At 41.8% G+C, this 16,071-nt stretch overlaps 3 protein-coding genes across 3 annotated transcripts; 1 reads left to right on the top strand and 2 right to left on the bottom strand.

Annotated features, from left to right (window-relative positions):
- Positions 1-98: 98 nt before the first annotated feature.
- Positions 99-4,083, bottom strand: adat3 (adenosine deaminase tRNA specific 3). Its single transcript, XM_061793464.1, has 2 exons — positions 3,950-4,083; positions 99-1,141 (listed from the first exon to the last, which is right to left on the bottom strand). The coding sequence occupies exons 1-2, from the start codon at positions 4,081-4,083 to the stop codon at positions 151-153; spliced, it is 1,125 nt and encodes a 374-aa protein (XP_061649448.1). The 3' UTR covers positions 99-150.
- On the bottom strand, positions 1,382-4,082 carry alkbh6 (alkB homolog 6). The gene is made up of 2 exons (XM_061793468.1): positions 3,950-4,082; positions 1,382-3,761 (listed from the first exon to the last, which is right to left on the bottom strand). The coding sequence occupies exon 2, from the start codon at positions 3,754-3,756 to the stop codon at positions 3,040-3,042; it is 717 nt and encodes a 238-aa protein (XP_061649452.1). The 5' UTR covers positions 3,757-3,761; positions 3,950-4,082; the 3' UTR covers positions 1,382-3,039.
- Positions 4,084-4,261: 178 nt separating the features above from the next.
- osgepl1 (O-sialoglycoprotein endopeptidase-like 1) lies at positions 4,262-15,823 on the top strand. The gene is made up of 7 exons (XM_061793463.1): positions 4,262-4,892; positions 9,160-9,547; positions 10,809-11,013; positions 12,993-13,141; positions 15,104-15,234; positions 15,306-15,377; positions 15,476-15,823. Exons 1-7 carry the CDS (start codon positions 4,669-4,671, stop codon positions 15,555-15,557), a joined length of 1,251 nt encoding a protein of 416 aa, XP_061649447.1. The 5' UTR covers positions 4,262-4,668; the 3' UTR covers positions 15,558-15,823.
- The last annotated feature ends 248 nt before the right edge of the window (positions 15,824-16,071 follow it).

The following is a 16,071-nucleotide window of genomic DNA, read 5'->3' as shown; positions in this document are numbered from 1 at the left end:
TGCAGGGTACAGCGAAATCTCAAAGCTTCTTCTGGAGCGAAACGTGCTGCCCAGTGTCAGAAAGCTTGGTTCCAACCACAAAACAACACTGAGAACAATCAGTATTTAATAACAACATTTATGGAAAATAAAAATCATGAAATATACATTTCAAAGAGACCTACTGTTGAGCTCCTCACACTGTTGGCTCATGACTCCTTTGTAAACCTCAAAACGGTGGTTCAGGTCTTTCTGTGTGTGGATTTTGTACTTACTCCCCAGGGCTCCGTCAGCAAAGACCGCACCGTAGAACACGCGACCTATCCGCGAGTGGACCAGTGCCATAGCGCACATGACGCACGGCTCTCTGGTGACATACAGGTCATACCCAGTGCAGATGTACGGCTGCTGCGCAGAGTCTGAGACAGGCGTCAAAATCGAGCGACAGGCGGGGTACAAGTCCAACCGGTAGCAGCCGCCACCTTGTCCACGGGCCACCAGGTCAATGCACACCATGACGGCGTGATGCAGCGGGTGTTGCCCTCGACAATCATGGCCCACCGCGACTATCCTTTCAGAGACCGGATCCACCACAGCGGCCCCCACAGCCTCCATCCCCAAGGCCTTCCCTTCTTGGGCTGCAGCCAGGGCCGCCGACATGTACGTGTGCATCTGGGCTTTCTGGCCCAGGCTGAAGGACTCTCCTCGGAGGGCGTCGGTCACCTGCTTGTCTTCGTGGAAGGACGTGGGCCAGTGCTTGCTTGCTAGCTCAAATTGGGGTCTGGTCAAAGGGGGGCGAGCAGGAACCTTGACCACGAAGGGATCGCCCAATCCGTCGCATCTAACGCTGAACAAATCTGAGTCTGGCACTTCACTGACCAAACACAGGAGGATCTCCAGAAAGTGAGGGAGGCCCTCCTCTGCCTTGGTCGCCCGGACCCTCTTGATGTGTTGGAGGCCTGTCAAGGGGTAGAGGCTGTTGAGCTCTCGAACCAGTCGGGACGCCGCTCGCTTGTCGAGGATGGGTGCAGCGAAGGCATCAATCAGCTCTACGGCTTGCGTGTGCTCGTCCGAGAGGACTGGGTACGCAGTCCAGGAGTCGGGGTCGCACGCCTCGCCTTTCCGCCGCTTGAGTTCTGGTTCCATTGTTTTAAAAGTCCTCCTGTCGCATGGGATTCACACCAAATTGGAGCAAAATTAGTGTCTATGCACACAGCAGGCAAAGGGGCCAGATTATATTCTCTCTATTCATTGATATCTAATCTTAGTGTAGATACCTGTGACCAAGACCAAGCTTTGACTTATTTAGAAATTTCCTTTTAACCTACACAGATTCACTGTGACACTGTGTCTGATGTAGCGAAGCAGCCCCAGACAAAACAAAGACCAAGCTTTCTGACACTGGGTTGCACAGTTTTTTTTATTTCATTACATGTAAGAGGGGAAAAAAGACATGAATACACAAAATATAAATGAAAAGGACCAGAGGGAAGAATATTTTCTGCCCCCCCCTTTTTTTTTAGTCTTTAAATGATTTTTAATCTGTTGTTTTAATCAGTCTTAATTACACATTTCCTAATTATATAAAACGCTTATTTTATGAGCTTTTTAAACATACTGATCTTGACTCTTTTGTTTCTCTGTTTAGTGTTCCTTAACTTAACACTTTTCACTATATTTGCATCACAGTTTTAAATCTTGGTATTTTAAATACTTCTATCCATTTCAAATTGTGGTTGCTTACTCTTTTTACAAACTTTATATGAATATTTATTGGTATGATATTTGTATTAGCCTTGTACATAGTTTGTAATGTTTTAAAATCTAAATGGAATGGAAATACTTTATAATTTATGAATAATTAATTAGAGGGATCTCTATGGTGACTTATTTATTTTTAAAGCTCTTCTGTAAAATAAATGTTATGTTTTACATGTTGATCCCCATATTTATACTCAGTAGATCAAGTATGGAACAATCATTACGCTGTTATGATTGTGTGAAAGGAACTCTGAATCCTTCAGCATACCAAGAGACAGTCAAACAGTTTGGGGATTACCCCTTCCTGTTCCAACATGTCTGCACCAGTGCACGATGCCAGGTCCACAAAGACATGGGTGAGAGAATTTGGTATGGATGAACTTGACTGGCCTGCAGAGAGTCCTGCCCTCAACCCGATAGAACACCTTTGGGTTGATTTCGAGTGGACAGTGAGCCGGGCCTTCTCGTCCAACATCAACATCAGTATGTGACCTCACAAATATGCTGCTGGAACAATGGGCAAATATTCCCCTAAACTGACTCCTAAACCTAGTTGAAAGCCTTCCCACAAGAGTTGAAGCTCCAATGGGTAGACTAACATCATATTAAACCATATGGCTTTAGAATGAGATATCACTTAAAATCAAGTCAAGGCAGTTGAGCAAATACAATGTACAAATGCAAAAAAGTGTATAGTGACAGGTTGAACAATTACATTTTCTTCCAGATGGCAGACAGAACAAGGTACTATGAAGACACCTGTTCCCATTTATACAACAAAATAATAGCTTTGTGTTCAACTGAACGGGCCTACTTTTCAGACTAAGTAAATTGAGACAAGATCCGTATTTCATTATACAGTAGATCCACCTATTCACTATATATAAATTCACTTATTCAGGTTTTTCTTTGCATGTTGTGGAGGAGCCAAGTTTAGCCTGGGTTGTTAGTGGAAGTTACGGTGATCCTTTGCCACACGTGCACTTCCAGTGTTGTTCTAAATCAAATCTGTAAGACATGCACTATCAAGGGCAATGTTGTAAAATGAGTTTTAAGTGATATTACATTTTTGGGGATCAAAGGTTTTGATATTTATGGTTTAAACTATTAAAATAGGCAATTATAAACATTTTCCAGGAGTGTCAATTACTTGCAATTTTTACATTTTCAGGGCAGGCCTCAATAGAATACCTGGAATTTTGTGTACTTTTTGCAGTTTGTTTGGTGGTGTGCCATGAGATTTTTTGAATGATGTAAAAAAGTTGACAATCACTTGACTAGTCCACTGTTTCCCCCCATTCACTTCCCCCCAAAAAGAAGCTTTGTCTTCAAGACTTTAGGCACGTGTCGAATGGTCAGCGACACCCTGGTCCCTCGGGTCAGCGTCTCACCCAGCTGGGCTCCGGCAACGTGCAGGTTCAGCACTTTGCCCGTCAGCACGTCCCGCTCGCACGCCCCGATGCCATGGAGAACGTTCCGGTATGCGTCATCCTGCAGCACCAGCAGGCTCCGTGGCCTCAAGAGCAGCGAGAATAGATGGCGGTCGCCTTCCAACGCTGCAACCGCATTGTCATCGTCGACCTCCAACCGGCTGACAGGCGTGTAGAAGTCCAGTAGTGCGTGCGAGCCCAGGGTGATGGTGGTGACTGTAGGGTGGTAAAGGGGTCCATCCTCGTGGGGCATAATCCCCTCTCCTGGTTTGTACTCATTAACCAGCACATGGTTGGCCGTTTTTTCGCCGAAAGCTCCGTGTGAGGAAACCTTCTGGCAATATGCCTGAATCCAGGCTGGCATCTTCTCCTCCAGCATCCCTTTGGGATGCGGCAAGCCTCCCCAGTTCTGCAACCTCCTGCCGGATAACTGGGTCCACTTGGGTTTGGGCGACTGATAGACCTGCTGCAGGAGCCAGGTTTCCTCCTCTTCAGATATGAACGCAGGGATGTAATAAACTGTAGGGGGAGCGCCGTGCACGAGAAATCGCCTCAATTCCTCGGAAATAAATGGCGGGTGTTCCATGTTTCCTTGAGGGGAAAAAATTACATGGAAAGGTTTGGGATATAAACTCAATTTTAAAAAGAGAGGAGACTGTCGCGCGTGAGCAGGAAGAAGAAACCAAAAACTCCACCATTATGTTGCAACAATACTGCACAACTTAAAACCATAACGTCACATTGTTTCGGCGTATTAACACACTAATATGCAGCTTTACCTCCTTTCGGACATCAACGCTGTGCTCCTCCGGCATAAAAAGAGCCAATTAAAAGGCGGCCCTCGTGGTGACGGTTCAGTGCAGCTGACTAACGTGTCCCCCCCCCAAAACGGAAATAACTTACATTGACTCATAACGTTTGAACGGCTACTTTTGTAATTTTTTTCATGCTAATAATTACACAATTTATGTGTTGTTTTTGTTTATATATTGGGGTTTTTTTGGTCGACATTATTTCTTGTTCAAAATCTTTCGGTATTTTTGTGGATGCACGAAATTATTTACATGTGACACAACTGTGGCTGCAAAGTCATCGATCTATTTTCGCTTTAGAAAAAATACTCTTCTTCTAATATTTGCTGTTCTAGGTTACTTTGTAACGCGTTACGTTATATTGCACCAGGGGGGCTCCGTAATATTATTATTGTATTAATAGTTCTTAATAGTTCTTTAATTTAATGTATTTATTCACAACGCGTAACTATTTGCAGTAATGGAACAAATGTAACGTTGCGCTCACTAGATACTCCGGTCCGGTAGGTGGTGGTAATCAATTTTACGTGCATGGCATGACGGGACACGAAGGAGAAGAGGACTTTCTGTTATTAGTGTATCAATCAATTTTTTTTAATTATTATTATTAAACCGTCTTGTTAGATGAAGTCTTCCTCAGTCACTTGTCCATTTAAAGTCAGTGTAAATATCCGTTAGCAAATAGCATGTTCCCTTCCAAAGTGAATAGGCTCATCCAGAGGCTGCTGCTGTCATTTAAACGGCATCGGTATGGCGACGCTGCCATGGGGAAAAGCTCCTCCGACTCCTGCTCCTCCCAGCTGGTTTTGGGCATCGAGACGAGCTGCGACGACACCGGAGCCGCCGTCCTCAGCGAGACGGGCGCGATACTGGGAGAGTCCCTTCACTCCCAGAAAGAGGTCCACCTCAGGTAGGACTAGGACCACCTGTTCACCTGTCATTCCAATGCCATGAGAGTTAAAGACCCCACTCCCCTTTAACAAAAAAATAAATCTTTAATCACTGAAACAATTTACATAATGTGTAAACAATATTATACATGAGCGCTGTAACGGATACTAGGTATGGTACTCAAATGTTCAAAATACCTTTGTAACAAATGTATCGAGGATATCATTAGATAGAAGAGTGTTACACGAATAAAATGAGCCCTAGTTTTAAGTATCAGATAAGAATTAAGGATTTTGTGCCACTTTTACGTCAAAAATTTACCAAAATCTTCTGCCCAGTAATCAGTGCAAATCATTAGGAAGCATGACCAAAACCTTAACTCTTTGGTAGAAAAATGCCTGGATGTTAGTCTTATTAGTTGAAAATTAGATGTTTAAACATGCCATTTTTAGATTTTTCAATGGCGTCTCCTCGAGCGATCTCATTTTTAGGGTCGAACTGAGAGCAATTGCATCGCTAGAATTACTTTGAACAGGAATAATAATATTGAATCAAGGACATGTAGGGTTCTATCGTGGACGAATCCTATGAATGTGTGATTTTCGATGCTGAAATCTAGGAACATTTTAATCTTTCTCAGAAGCACAGAAAATCTCAACTGAATTGAAAAACATAAACACGAAGTGGTAAAGGGATATCCCAATAACATAATCTGAAAAAGAACAAGCATTACCTTGTGTGAAACAATGAGAAAACGCAATTTTGGTGGACTTCCGCTAAATTCACATACCCTATTTCCGGCACAGCGAAATGGTAAGAAAATGGCAGCCGTTTTTCTGGACAAAGTAACATATCTATAGATACTACTACAACGACCCCAACATCACATGGGGGGTTGGGAAATACTACTAATTTGTGTCCACGAATTACTTGTAACATGCACACGAAATACTAATTTATGGCCACGAATGTTTGCACAAAATGCAAACTAATAATACAGTGTGCTTCAACTTCGAGTCACCAGATTTCACCGATTTCGTGATTCGAGCTGTCACTTGGCCAGTGTTTTTTTGTCTTGAGTTGCGAGTGTGGGGAAAAGACAGGCCAAGTGCTTGCTTCCAATTGTATTTTGGCACTCTCAGTTAAAGCTGACTATAAAATGAAACACAAAACAAAAATAATTACACATTGTGTATTTACACAAACCACATACCTTTCCTCCAAAGGTCTGATAGCTTATTGCTAACACATATTGGGAAACATCATAGACAGGCTAATAAAATTAGCATCAATATTATGGTCATTATAAACCTTCAAACAACTTATATTTGAGCACAAATTGAAGCAACACATGGAGACAGACAATATTACAAAGCTCACAGGTATATTCATAACAATATACCTGTGAGTATTGTATTATTATTGTTTTTCACAGAGAATATTATACCCTTCGAAAAACAACTAATATTACTGCAGCCTACTGAGCAGTTGTGACCGTCCTCTTCCTGTATACAGTATGTGTCTGATTATCCTGCCCCCTGGTGGCCAAGGCACACACACCAGAAGGAGCAGTATAATGCCCACTGAATTATCATTCGAGCTCTGCGATATAGTGATATGTATCGTATAAAATCATACGATCTAATCTCCTATTGTTTATATTGTTATCTCTACCTTGCTGCTAATGAGGGAATCATGTCATTTATTTTTCTTCTCTTAGTAATACTTTTACTGGATAAATGGTGGGTATGCAGTGCCGTAAAAAAATTATCTGCCCCTGTTCTCAAATTCTTATTATTTTGCATAGTTTCCCCACCTTAATGTGTAAGATAATTAAACAAATGTAAATATCAGACAAGGATAACCCATGTAAACATAAAATGCAGTTTTTTAACGGTCATTTTGTTTATTAAGGGAAAAAAATCTATTGAAAGCTACCATGTCCTGTGTGTTAAAGTAAATTCCCCCCTTGTTAAATCCTGAATTAACTGTGGCTAATCACATTTTATGGAAAGCTGAGTTCATTTTCAATGACCACATTCAAGCCTGATTACCTCCAGACCTTCCCAGTCAAGAAATCACTTAAATAGAACCTGTCTGACAGTTGGCCAAAAAAATCTCCAAAAAGTTGCACGAAAATGCCACCATCCAAATAAATTCAAGAACAGTTGAATAATAAAGCTTTAGGATTCCAACAAACCATAGTGAGAGCCATTATCTTCAAATAGAGAAAACATGGAACAGCAGTGAACCTTACCAGGAGCGGCCGGCCAACAAAAATTACCCCAAGAGCACAGCGACGACTCATCCAGGAGTTCCAAAGGAACCTAGATCACCATATACAGAACTGCAGGCCTTCCTTGCCTCAAACCTGTTGTTTAGGTAGTTGAGGTTAGTGTTCATGACTCATCAATAGGAAGAGACTGGGGAACTATAGCATCCATGGCAGAGTTCTCAGGCGAAAAAGACCACTGACCAAAAAGAACATAAAGGCTCGTCTTACTTTTGCAAAAACAAAAAAACATCTGAATAATGTCTGTCTTGTTACATTTTCCATAAATGTAACAGCTTTTCAAAAAAAGAACATCATACCAACCGTCAAACAGGGTGGCGCTCGTTTGATGGTCTGGGGCTGCCCTCCTCCTGTAGGACCTGGATGACTTGCTGTGATTGATGGAAAAATCAGTTGTTCGCTTTACCAGAAAATCCTGAAGGAGAATGTTCAGCCATCAGTTTGTAACCTCAAGCTAAAGCGCACTTGTGTTCTGCAGCAGCAATTATCCAAAGCACACCAGCAAGTCAACTTCTGAATGGCTTAAAAAAACAAAATGAAGGTTTTGAAGTGGCGAATTAAAAGTCTGGAGTTGAATCCGATTGAAATGCTGTGGCATGACCTTAAAAAGACCATCCGTGCTCCAAAACCCTCCAGGGTTGCTGAATTAAAACAATTCTGCAAGGAAGAATGGGCCAAAATATCTCCAGAGAGATGTAAAAGACTTATTGCCAGTTATAGAAAATGCTTGATTTCAGTTGTTGATGCTGAGGAATGCCCAACCAAGTTACTGGGTTTAGGGAGAAATTTCTTTTTCACACAGAGCTAGGTAGCTTTGAATAGTTTTTTTCTTTAATAAATAAAATCACCATCTAAAAACTGCATTTTATATTTACTGGGGTTATCTTTGTCTGATATTTACAATTATTTTATAATCATAAACATTAATGTGGGGAAACCATGCAAAAAAAATAAGAATTTGAGAAGGGGGCAAATACTTTTTCATGTCACTGTACTTGAATATTGCTGGAAGCACTGTGTTGTATTTATTTGAATTCTTTGCACTTTACTTACTTATTTATTTGGCTACTGGATATTTGTGTTGTATTCTATTTTTACAAATCTTGTACTCTTTCAATTGTGTGGTCTATATAAAATATGAATTATAAATACATGAATAAAATAATATGAAAAATTAAAAATTATTGAATGTAATTTTAAGGAAAGATATTACACCAGGATAAATATCGTTATCGGGATACAAAATTACCTGCTGTATATTGGGGTATAAAATTGTGTCCATGGCGGCACGGTGAACGACTGGTTAGCACACCTGCCTCACAGTTCTGAGGACGCTTGTTCAAATCCGACCTCGCCTGTGTGGGGTTTGCATGTTTTCCCCGTGCCTGTGTGGGTTTTCACTAGGTACTCCGGTTTCCTCCCAAATCTCAAAAACATGCATGGTAGGTTATTTGAAGACTCTAAATTGCTTGTAGTTGTGAATGTGAGTGCGAACGGTTGTTTATGTGCCCTGCAATTGGCTGGTGACCAGTTCAATGTGTACCCCGCCTCTCGCCCAGATTCAGCTGGGATAGACTCCAGCACGCCCATGACCCTACTGAGGCGAAGTGGTGGGGAAAATGAATGAATGAATTTTGTCCATATTGTACAGCTTACTGTACAAGTTTTTGATCCGTTACATTCTGTTTAATTACGTTATTATTGTAAATTTTTATACAATACAAAACCATATAGTGCTCTTTTCCTCATTAGAAATCACTTTTTTTTTTTTAAATTGGGGGGGAGCGGGGGGCTGGAATGGATTGATGTCATTTCCATTCATTTCTGTTGGTCACGGAATGGATTGAACTCGTAAGTCAAAGCACCACTGTGTTAATATCATAGCTGGGTAAACGAATCGAGCACACCTTCTCTAGAAACAGTAAGGTAGAGGAACAGCAGTGATTCTCAACCTCTGTGCTGTCCTGAAAAAACTGTGACTCTCCCAACGTAGGACTGGCGGCATCATCCCCGTTGTGGCCCAGCAGCTCCACAGGGAACACATCGAGCGCGTAGTCCAGGAGGCGTTGGACCAGAGTGGCGTGGACCCGGCTCAGCTGTCGGCTGTGGCCGCCACTGTCAAGCCGGGCCTGGCCCTGAGCTTGGCCGTGGGTTTGGAGTTCAGCCAGAGTTTTGTGAGGCGGCACTGCACGCCCTTCATCCCCGTCCACCACATGGAGGCCCACGCCCTGACCATCCGCATGCTCCATGCTGTTTCCTTCCCCTTCCTGGTGCTGCTCGTGTCGGGCGGTCACTCGCTACTTGCCGTGGCTCGCGGCGTGGACGATTTCCTTCAGCTGGGTCGCACTCTGGACGAAGCTCCAGGTGATGCTCTAGATAAGGTAAGACTCTTTTAAGTCATTCACGCCCGTGAATGGACGTTTATATTCATCAACTGGAATCTAACCATTTACAGTAGCCCCTCGTTCATTGTAGGGGTTACCGTCTAGAAAACACCTGCAATAGATGAAATCTACAAAGTAGTGACCAATTACCGTTCTATTTATACTGTATACATTTTAAAGTTGTCTATATGCTATTCAATGTCATAATATGATACTTTAGAGTGGTGCATGTATTTATTTGTCCACTTGAGGTCCCCATCATCCAAACAATCAACACAAGCACATGCCTAACTCAACCCACACGGACGGCTGATTTGCTGGCTAAACCATTAGGCAATGTGTCACACAGTGACGGGCACGGCGTTGTAAAGAGTGTAAATCATGGCGCTTGCTGCTGCTTCACTGAATTCACTGCAATGATTTTTTTTAACTACAGGCTCTAGAAAATCAAGCTAAACTTTGCTCTTTACTTTTTATTTACATTTATTTCATATTATGAGTGTGTGCATTAGCAATACTGTACGTCAGGCTAGGTTGGTATTTGTAAATTTAGTTCATGAAACTCACCGTGGCTTGTGTTGAACAGTGCTACTCCTATCATGTTCACTGCAGTACTAAGCAACTTGGTGACCTACCAAATGTTTGAGTGGAAATTGCTCAGTAAGGTTTCTTTTTGTACAAACTAAAAGAGCCTATTTGGCCTTATGCGAGTCTTTGTTACCACATTATAGTCAAATAGCCAGCAATGGTTACTGAACCAAAAATACAACTGCACTACACTTATCAACAACAAAAGATCTGTGATGCACTGAATCCGCAATAAATGAGCCAAGATATAGCATGGGATTACTATACTGTCACTGTCGAATATATTCGTCAAGAATGGTTTCCAACGGGTAGGCGTGGAAGAGGGTATCACCCAGCTTGTCTGTGAAATTCAAGCTTCTACTTTACTGTAATGATGAACAGATGCTACAAGATGGCAGCGTTGCATCGTTTTGGATTTCAGATTTGCACGTCTTTTGAGTAGAACAAAGATTAGGGTGTGAATCTCACCTTACATACAGTAATTAATGTATAAATTTGTTGTGACATTTTTGTTTGTTGGTGTACCGTGAGATTATTAAATTGTAAAATATGTGCCATGTTTCCATGAAGGTTGGAAATCACTGTCCGAGACAGATTGGCGAAGCTTAATTATGAAGCTATATTACCTACGCCATCTAATGTGTTTGACTAATGTTTCTGTGTTGTTCAGGTGGCAAGACGTCTGTCACTCATCAAGCACCCGCGTTGCTCCACGCTGAGCGGAGGACAGGCCATAGAACTGCTGGCTAAGGACGGCGACCGGATGAGGTTTCCTTTCAAGACGCCCATGGGACAAACGTACGACTGCTGCTTCTCTTTTGCCGGGCTACGAAATCAAGTTAACATGACCATAGAGAAAAAAGAAGCAGAGGAAGGTATGAGGACACCCCTCCCCCCCCAAAAAAACCTGTCTCAGTTGTGTCTAGGGCTGAAACTATTAATAGCATAATCTGAATACCGTAATTTCTCAATTGTAACACCCAGTTTTTCTCTTTTAAGAAAGCTCAAATTTTCCGAGTGCGTATTGCACAGGAGTACAAGCAAATATGTACAAAAATTTCGTCCCGCCAACGCGATTGCTACACATCATGCTTCCATCTTGTGAGCAAGGGGGACACCGCAGATATAAATAGACACAACACGCCCCTTTTGAGCTGTGTGCCAACCGCGTCACTAAGCTAGGAGTTTCAAAGTCGTCAGCACATTCCATGTATGTGGATGGCAAGAAAACAAAAATACCAAGGATACCGGTGCATTGCGCTCCATATTGTTGCGTACCACGCAGACCTCCCACCAACCAAACATCGAGCTTAACAATATGGCCGCCAAGTAGGCACATCAGTTAGCCAGGCTGCTACAATGTACTGGCGTATGCAGTCTTCATATCTACGGGGGACGCAAAATAGCTGTGCTGTGATTGGCCGAAGACATCTGCATGTTGATAGCTGCTCTCTGATTGGGAGTGTTAATCAGCAGGTATCACCTGGGAGAGAATAATTGTGCAACAGCAAATAGAGTAAGTTATTCAGCAGCCTTCAAAAGAAAGGTGATTGTAGTGGCTGAGGTTTTGGGCAACAGAGAAGCTGGTAGGACATTTTACGTGAATGAATTCGTGGTTGGAGGAAAAACAAAGCAGATAGTGTTTTGTTGTTAAAATAATGATCTTGAATAATCTGATGACAAATAGACCCACTTGTATTGTGATCCATAAGCTTATTGCAAAGTTCAGCATCTGTTTGATGGAGAAAATTGTGTATTTCTTGTGAAAATAATGACATTTCTTTGATTAAAACTTTGAATAAAGTAGATTTTTGAGTCGTCTTGAGAGAGTAAGGTTTGGGTAAAATTTGGGTGCTTGTTATATTTGCGTACAATGTTTTTCAGGCAAAAATCATGAAAATATGGCGTGGTTGTTATAATTGAGTATGTGTTATAATTGAGAAATGATGGTTGTTTGATTACAAAAAAGTACTTGTAGCAAAATCTCTGCCTTGAAGCTTCGGACCTTGATTTCCATGATTAATTGATGGGATAGTCGGTAGAATACTTGATTTAAAAAATAGTCAATAGCTGCAGGTAGGCATGGGCCTGTTACCAGTTTCAGGGTATACAGTGGACCCCCACATATTTGTTTTTTGGCATTTGCAGATTCAACTATTTACAGTTTTTTTGGGTAACTTATCTGCCATTTTTCATGAAAACCCCTGCTTATTCATGTTTTTTATTTATTTTTACCCAATCCCCCACTTTTTTATGCCATTTATAATGAGTGTCAATTATTTTCAAGGATTTTTGCCATTCGGTCTGGCCTGGTCCCTACCCCCGCGAATAGCAGAGCTCCACTGGACTGCGGTTTTAAAAACTGCTGAAACATTCCATCAGCTATTTTCTTTTTTTTGAGCGGTCAGTGCATGAAATGTGACACAACCCCTCACGTTGTTGGTGTGAGCAGTCAGTGAGGGTACGGCGACTTAACACTGTCTTGAAATGAATGTTTGAAATCAGTTACAAGAGTTACTGTGTCTACAATTTGTGAAATAAATACTAGGGTATAGTAGAAGAGCAGAGAAGTAGCTACTGATTTTCTGAGAAATGAGTAGTTTTACTGTTGTTCTACATTTTGATTTTAAATTATTATTATTTTTTTTACATTTACTAATGTACCTCCGGAGCACGTTCAACAGAAAAGCGAGCGTGTGTATCCTGGGGAAAATGTATGTACTCAGCAGTGCCTCTTGAAAAGTTAAAATAATTTGGTCCCAGTCAATATTATCACCGACCAACACAAAATTGGGTGGACATGTCTGTCATACTAGTCTGTAGGAACCATGCACCAATTTGCCTTCGTCCGCAGGTATTGAACGTGGAACTCTGCTCTCCTGTGTGAACGACATAGCAGCAGCGACGCAACACACGGTCGCGTGTCATCTGGCCAAGCGCACGCATCGCGCCATCTTGTTCTGTAAGGCCAATGGACTGCTGCCCTCGCTCACGCCCACACTGGTGAGTGTGTGTGTCACTCTCCAACATGACCCAACTCCAGAAATTCCATCCATTCATTTTCCAAACCACTTATCATCAGTAGGGATGCGGGTGTGCTGGCGCCTATCTATCTTAACTGACTGTGGGTGAGAGGCGGGGTACACCCTGAACCCTATGTGCCCAATCGTAGGGCACATATAGACAAACAACCATTCGCATCCATGCCTACAGACAATTTAGAGTCTTCATTTAACCTACCATGCATGTTTTTGGAATGTGGGAGGAAATCCGAGTACCCGGAGAAAACTCACGCAGGCACTGGGAGAACGTGTACACTCCACACAGGTAGGCCGAATTTGAACCCGGGACCACAGAACTGTGTGGCAGATGTGCTAACCATTCGGTCACCGTGCTGCCCATTCCAGAAATTATTTGATGAAAATAAATTTACTTTCGTGTCATGTTGTGGGTCAAATGCACGGTTTTAAATTTTGAAATTCCACGGGGAAAAAAAGGATTTAACTGCTAGAATATTTTCTTCATTTTAAATCGAACAGAAGTATATTTATTTATTCTATGTATTCCAGCTTTTTTGTTTTGTATTTATTTTTAAAAAAGCTATTTTTAAGATGATGTATTTAAAGATGGCGGCACGGTGACCGACTGGTTAGATTGTCTGCCTCACAGTTCTGAGGACTGGGGTTCAATCCCCGGCCCCTCCTGTGTGGAGTTTGTTCTCCCCGTGCCTGCGTGGGTTTTCTCCGGGCACTCCGGTTTCCTCCCACATCCCAAAAACATGCATGAGGATAAGCGGTACGGAAAATGGAGGGATGTATGGATGGATGTACAGTATATATGTAATGGGAAGGGGTAAATGAATTGTACTTATATAACGCTTTAACTTCACCAGTGGTTCCCAAAGTGGGGTCGCGGGACAAATGAATGAAAAAAATTGCATTAATAGCAATGTTGAATGTTTAAAAAAACCAAAAACAAAATGACAGCTGGGATAGGCTCCAGCACGCCCGCGACCCTAGTGAGGAGAAGCGGCTCAGAAAATGGATGGATGGATGGATGTTACACTGAACATAAGTACAGTTAAGGTGCTTGAAAACAGTTACACTTATTAGAACCTGCAGTTTATGGCAGTTCACTTTTATTGTTTTCAAAAACGTTAAGGTTTGTAATAATTACGTGTGAAATAAACCAAATGTGTATGTATGTGCTGTTTGTTTATTCATTTTGAGAGGGGAGGCAAAATTTCTTATGAACCAAAGGGGGGCCCAGCAGAGAAAGTTTAGGAAACACTGAACTACACTATCACGGTGCGCAAAGCGCTTTACAGGTGCTCACACATTCACCCACACCTTTATACACCAATGTGCGCCTGCTACCATGCAAGCGCTGCCAGGCTCAGTGGGAGCAATTTAGGGTTCCGTGTCTTGCAAGGACACTTTGACAGTGGGGATTCGAACCGTCAACCCTTTGGACGACTGTCTCTACAACAACAAATCCAAATATTCCTAAATATTACGAATATATTTACTTTATTTATTTTTGCCTTTTAAAAAATATTAGATTATTTTATAATACAATGTATAATACATTATTATTTATTTATGTTTAAAATGTACTTTTTCTAAACAAAAAGAAAAAAAATAAGGCCAGCAGAATACTCAGAACACAAGGTTTTGAAATTAATTTAAAATATCACATACTGCAGTTTATAAACATTGTTTTTTTAATTTAAAAATAATAAAGACCAGAAGAATAAGTTTGATCCTTTTTCTCCTAGATTTTCGAACAGGCAATTTAACCCATAACATAACAGAAGAGTTAATAAATGAATTTAAAATACATAATTTAACAAAAGTTTAACCCCCCCGTTATGTCGCAGGCCAAATTGACCATTTGAAAAGTAAGTAAAAAATTATGTGTATACAGTTGTCTGGAGTCCCATTATTCAACTTTGATGTACTCTAGGTTGTGTCTGGAGGCGTGGCGAGCAATCAGTACATCCGCAAAGCTCTGGGCGTCATCGCCGAGGCAACCGGCCTACGCCTGCTCTGTCCTCCTGCCAAATTCTGCACAGACAACGGCGTGATGATTGCGTGGTGCGTTGCCACAATTTCTTTGGACTGACACGTCGCTTTTTATTGACCTCTTTGTCTCCTTGTGTAATCAGGAACGGTGTTGAGCGACTCAGGGAAGGGAAGGGAATACTACATCCAAACGTGGACGTTACTTACGAACCCAAGTATGTACGCACGCATAAAGAATATTATTCATGATTTTTTTGTCATGCAGATTTAGTCGGGATACCAAACTAAGTTAAGATCAAATATTGTGTTGTAGAGCACCACTGGGCGTCGACCTAACGTCACAAGTGAAGGCGGCGGCTATCAGGGTGCCGTCAATCCGGATGAACATCTCATAGACTATGAGAACATCACCAGGATCAATAGTGTGGATATAAGAGGGCTTCAAATAAAATGTCCCAAAAAATAGATGTAAACACAATTCTTAATTAAGGGGATGTTACTTGAGGAAATCATGACATCTGAAGGATGTTTGCCAGGTTTGTCCTGTCGTGACAGATTCACTCTACAAACCACATGGGGACATGATGTCATTTCAACACAAATTGTCAGATTTTATTTTATTTCTCTTTCTTGACTGCATTAAAATGTACACAGATCTCAACTGCAGATTTTGAAATCAGTTCAATTCCAACATCTCCGTCACCTTTTCCCCCAATTAACCCTCAACATCCATTGATCCATTTTGAACACCGCTTATCCTGGTTAGGGTCGCAGGAGCCTATCCTAGCAGACTTTGGGTGAAAGGCCGACTACACCCTGAACTGGTCGCCAGTCAGTCGCATGGCACATATAGACACAGACAACCATTCGCACTCACATTCACACCATCACTGAGTGGGAACTGAACCC

Source organism: Phyllopteryx taeniolatus, chromosome 12, assembly GCF_024500385.1.
Source record: "Phyllopteryx taeniolatus isolate TA_2022b chromosome 12, UOR_Ptae_1.2, whole genome shotgun sequence".
NCBI lineage: Eukaryota > Metazoa > Chordata > Actinopteri > Syngnathiformes > Syngnathidae > Phyllopteryx > Phyllopteryx taeniolatus.
Note: the sequence above shows the minus strand (reverse complement) of the source record. Positions and strands in the feature narration are given on the sequence as shown.

What these genes read in the sequence shown, in the direction of transcription:
- adat3 (XM_061793464.1), bottom strand. Translation starts at nt 4,083, where the DNA reads ATGAGTCAATGTAAGTTATTTCCGTTTTGGGGGGGGGACACGTTAGTC. An exon ending in GCGTTGATGTCCGAAAGGAG is followed by an intron (nt 1,142 to 3,949) that starts GTAAAGCTGCAT and finishes CCCATGCGACAG; the next exon opens with GAGGACTTTTAAAACAATGG.
- osgepl1 (XM_061793463.1), top strand. Translation starts at nt 4,669, where the DNA reads ATGTTCCCTTCCAAAGTGAATAGGCTCATCCAGAGGCTGCTGCTGTCA. An exon ending in CAGAAAGAGGTCCACCTCAG is followed by an intron (nt 4,893 to 9,159) that starts GTAGGACTAGGA and finishes CTCCCAACGTAG; the next exon opens with GACTGGCGGCATCATCCCCG. An exon ending in CCTCGCTCACGCCCACACTG is followed by an intron (nt 13,142 to 15,103) that starts GTGAGTGTGTGT and finishes GATGTACTCTAG; the next exon opens with GTTGTGTCTGGAGGCGTGGC.
- alkbh6 (XM_061793468.1), bottom strand. Translation starts at nt 3,756, where the DNA reads ATGGAACACCCGCCATTTATTTCCGAGGAATTGAGGCGATTTCTCGTG.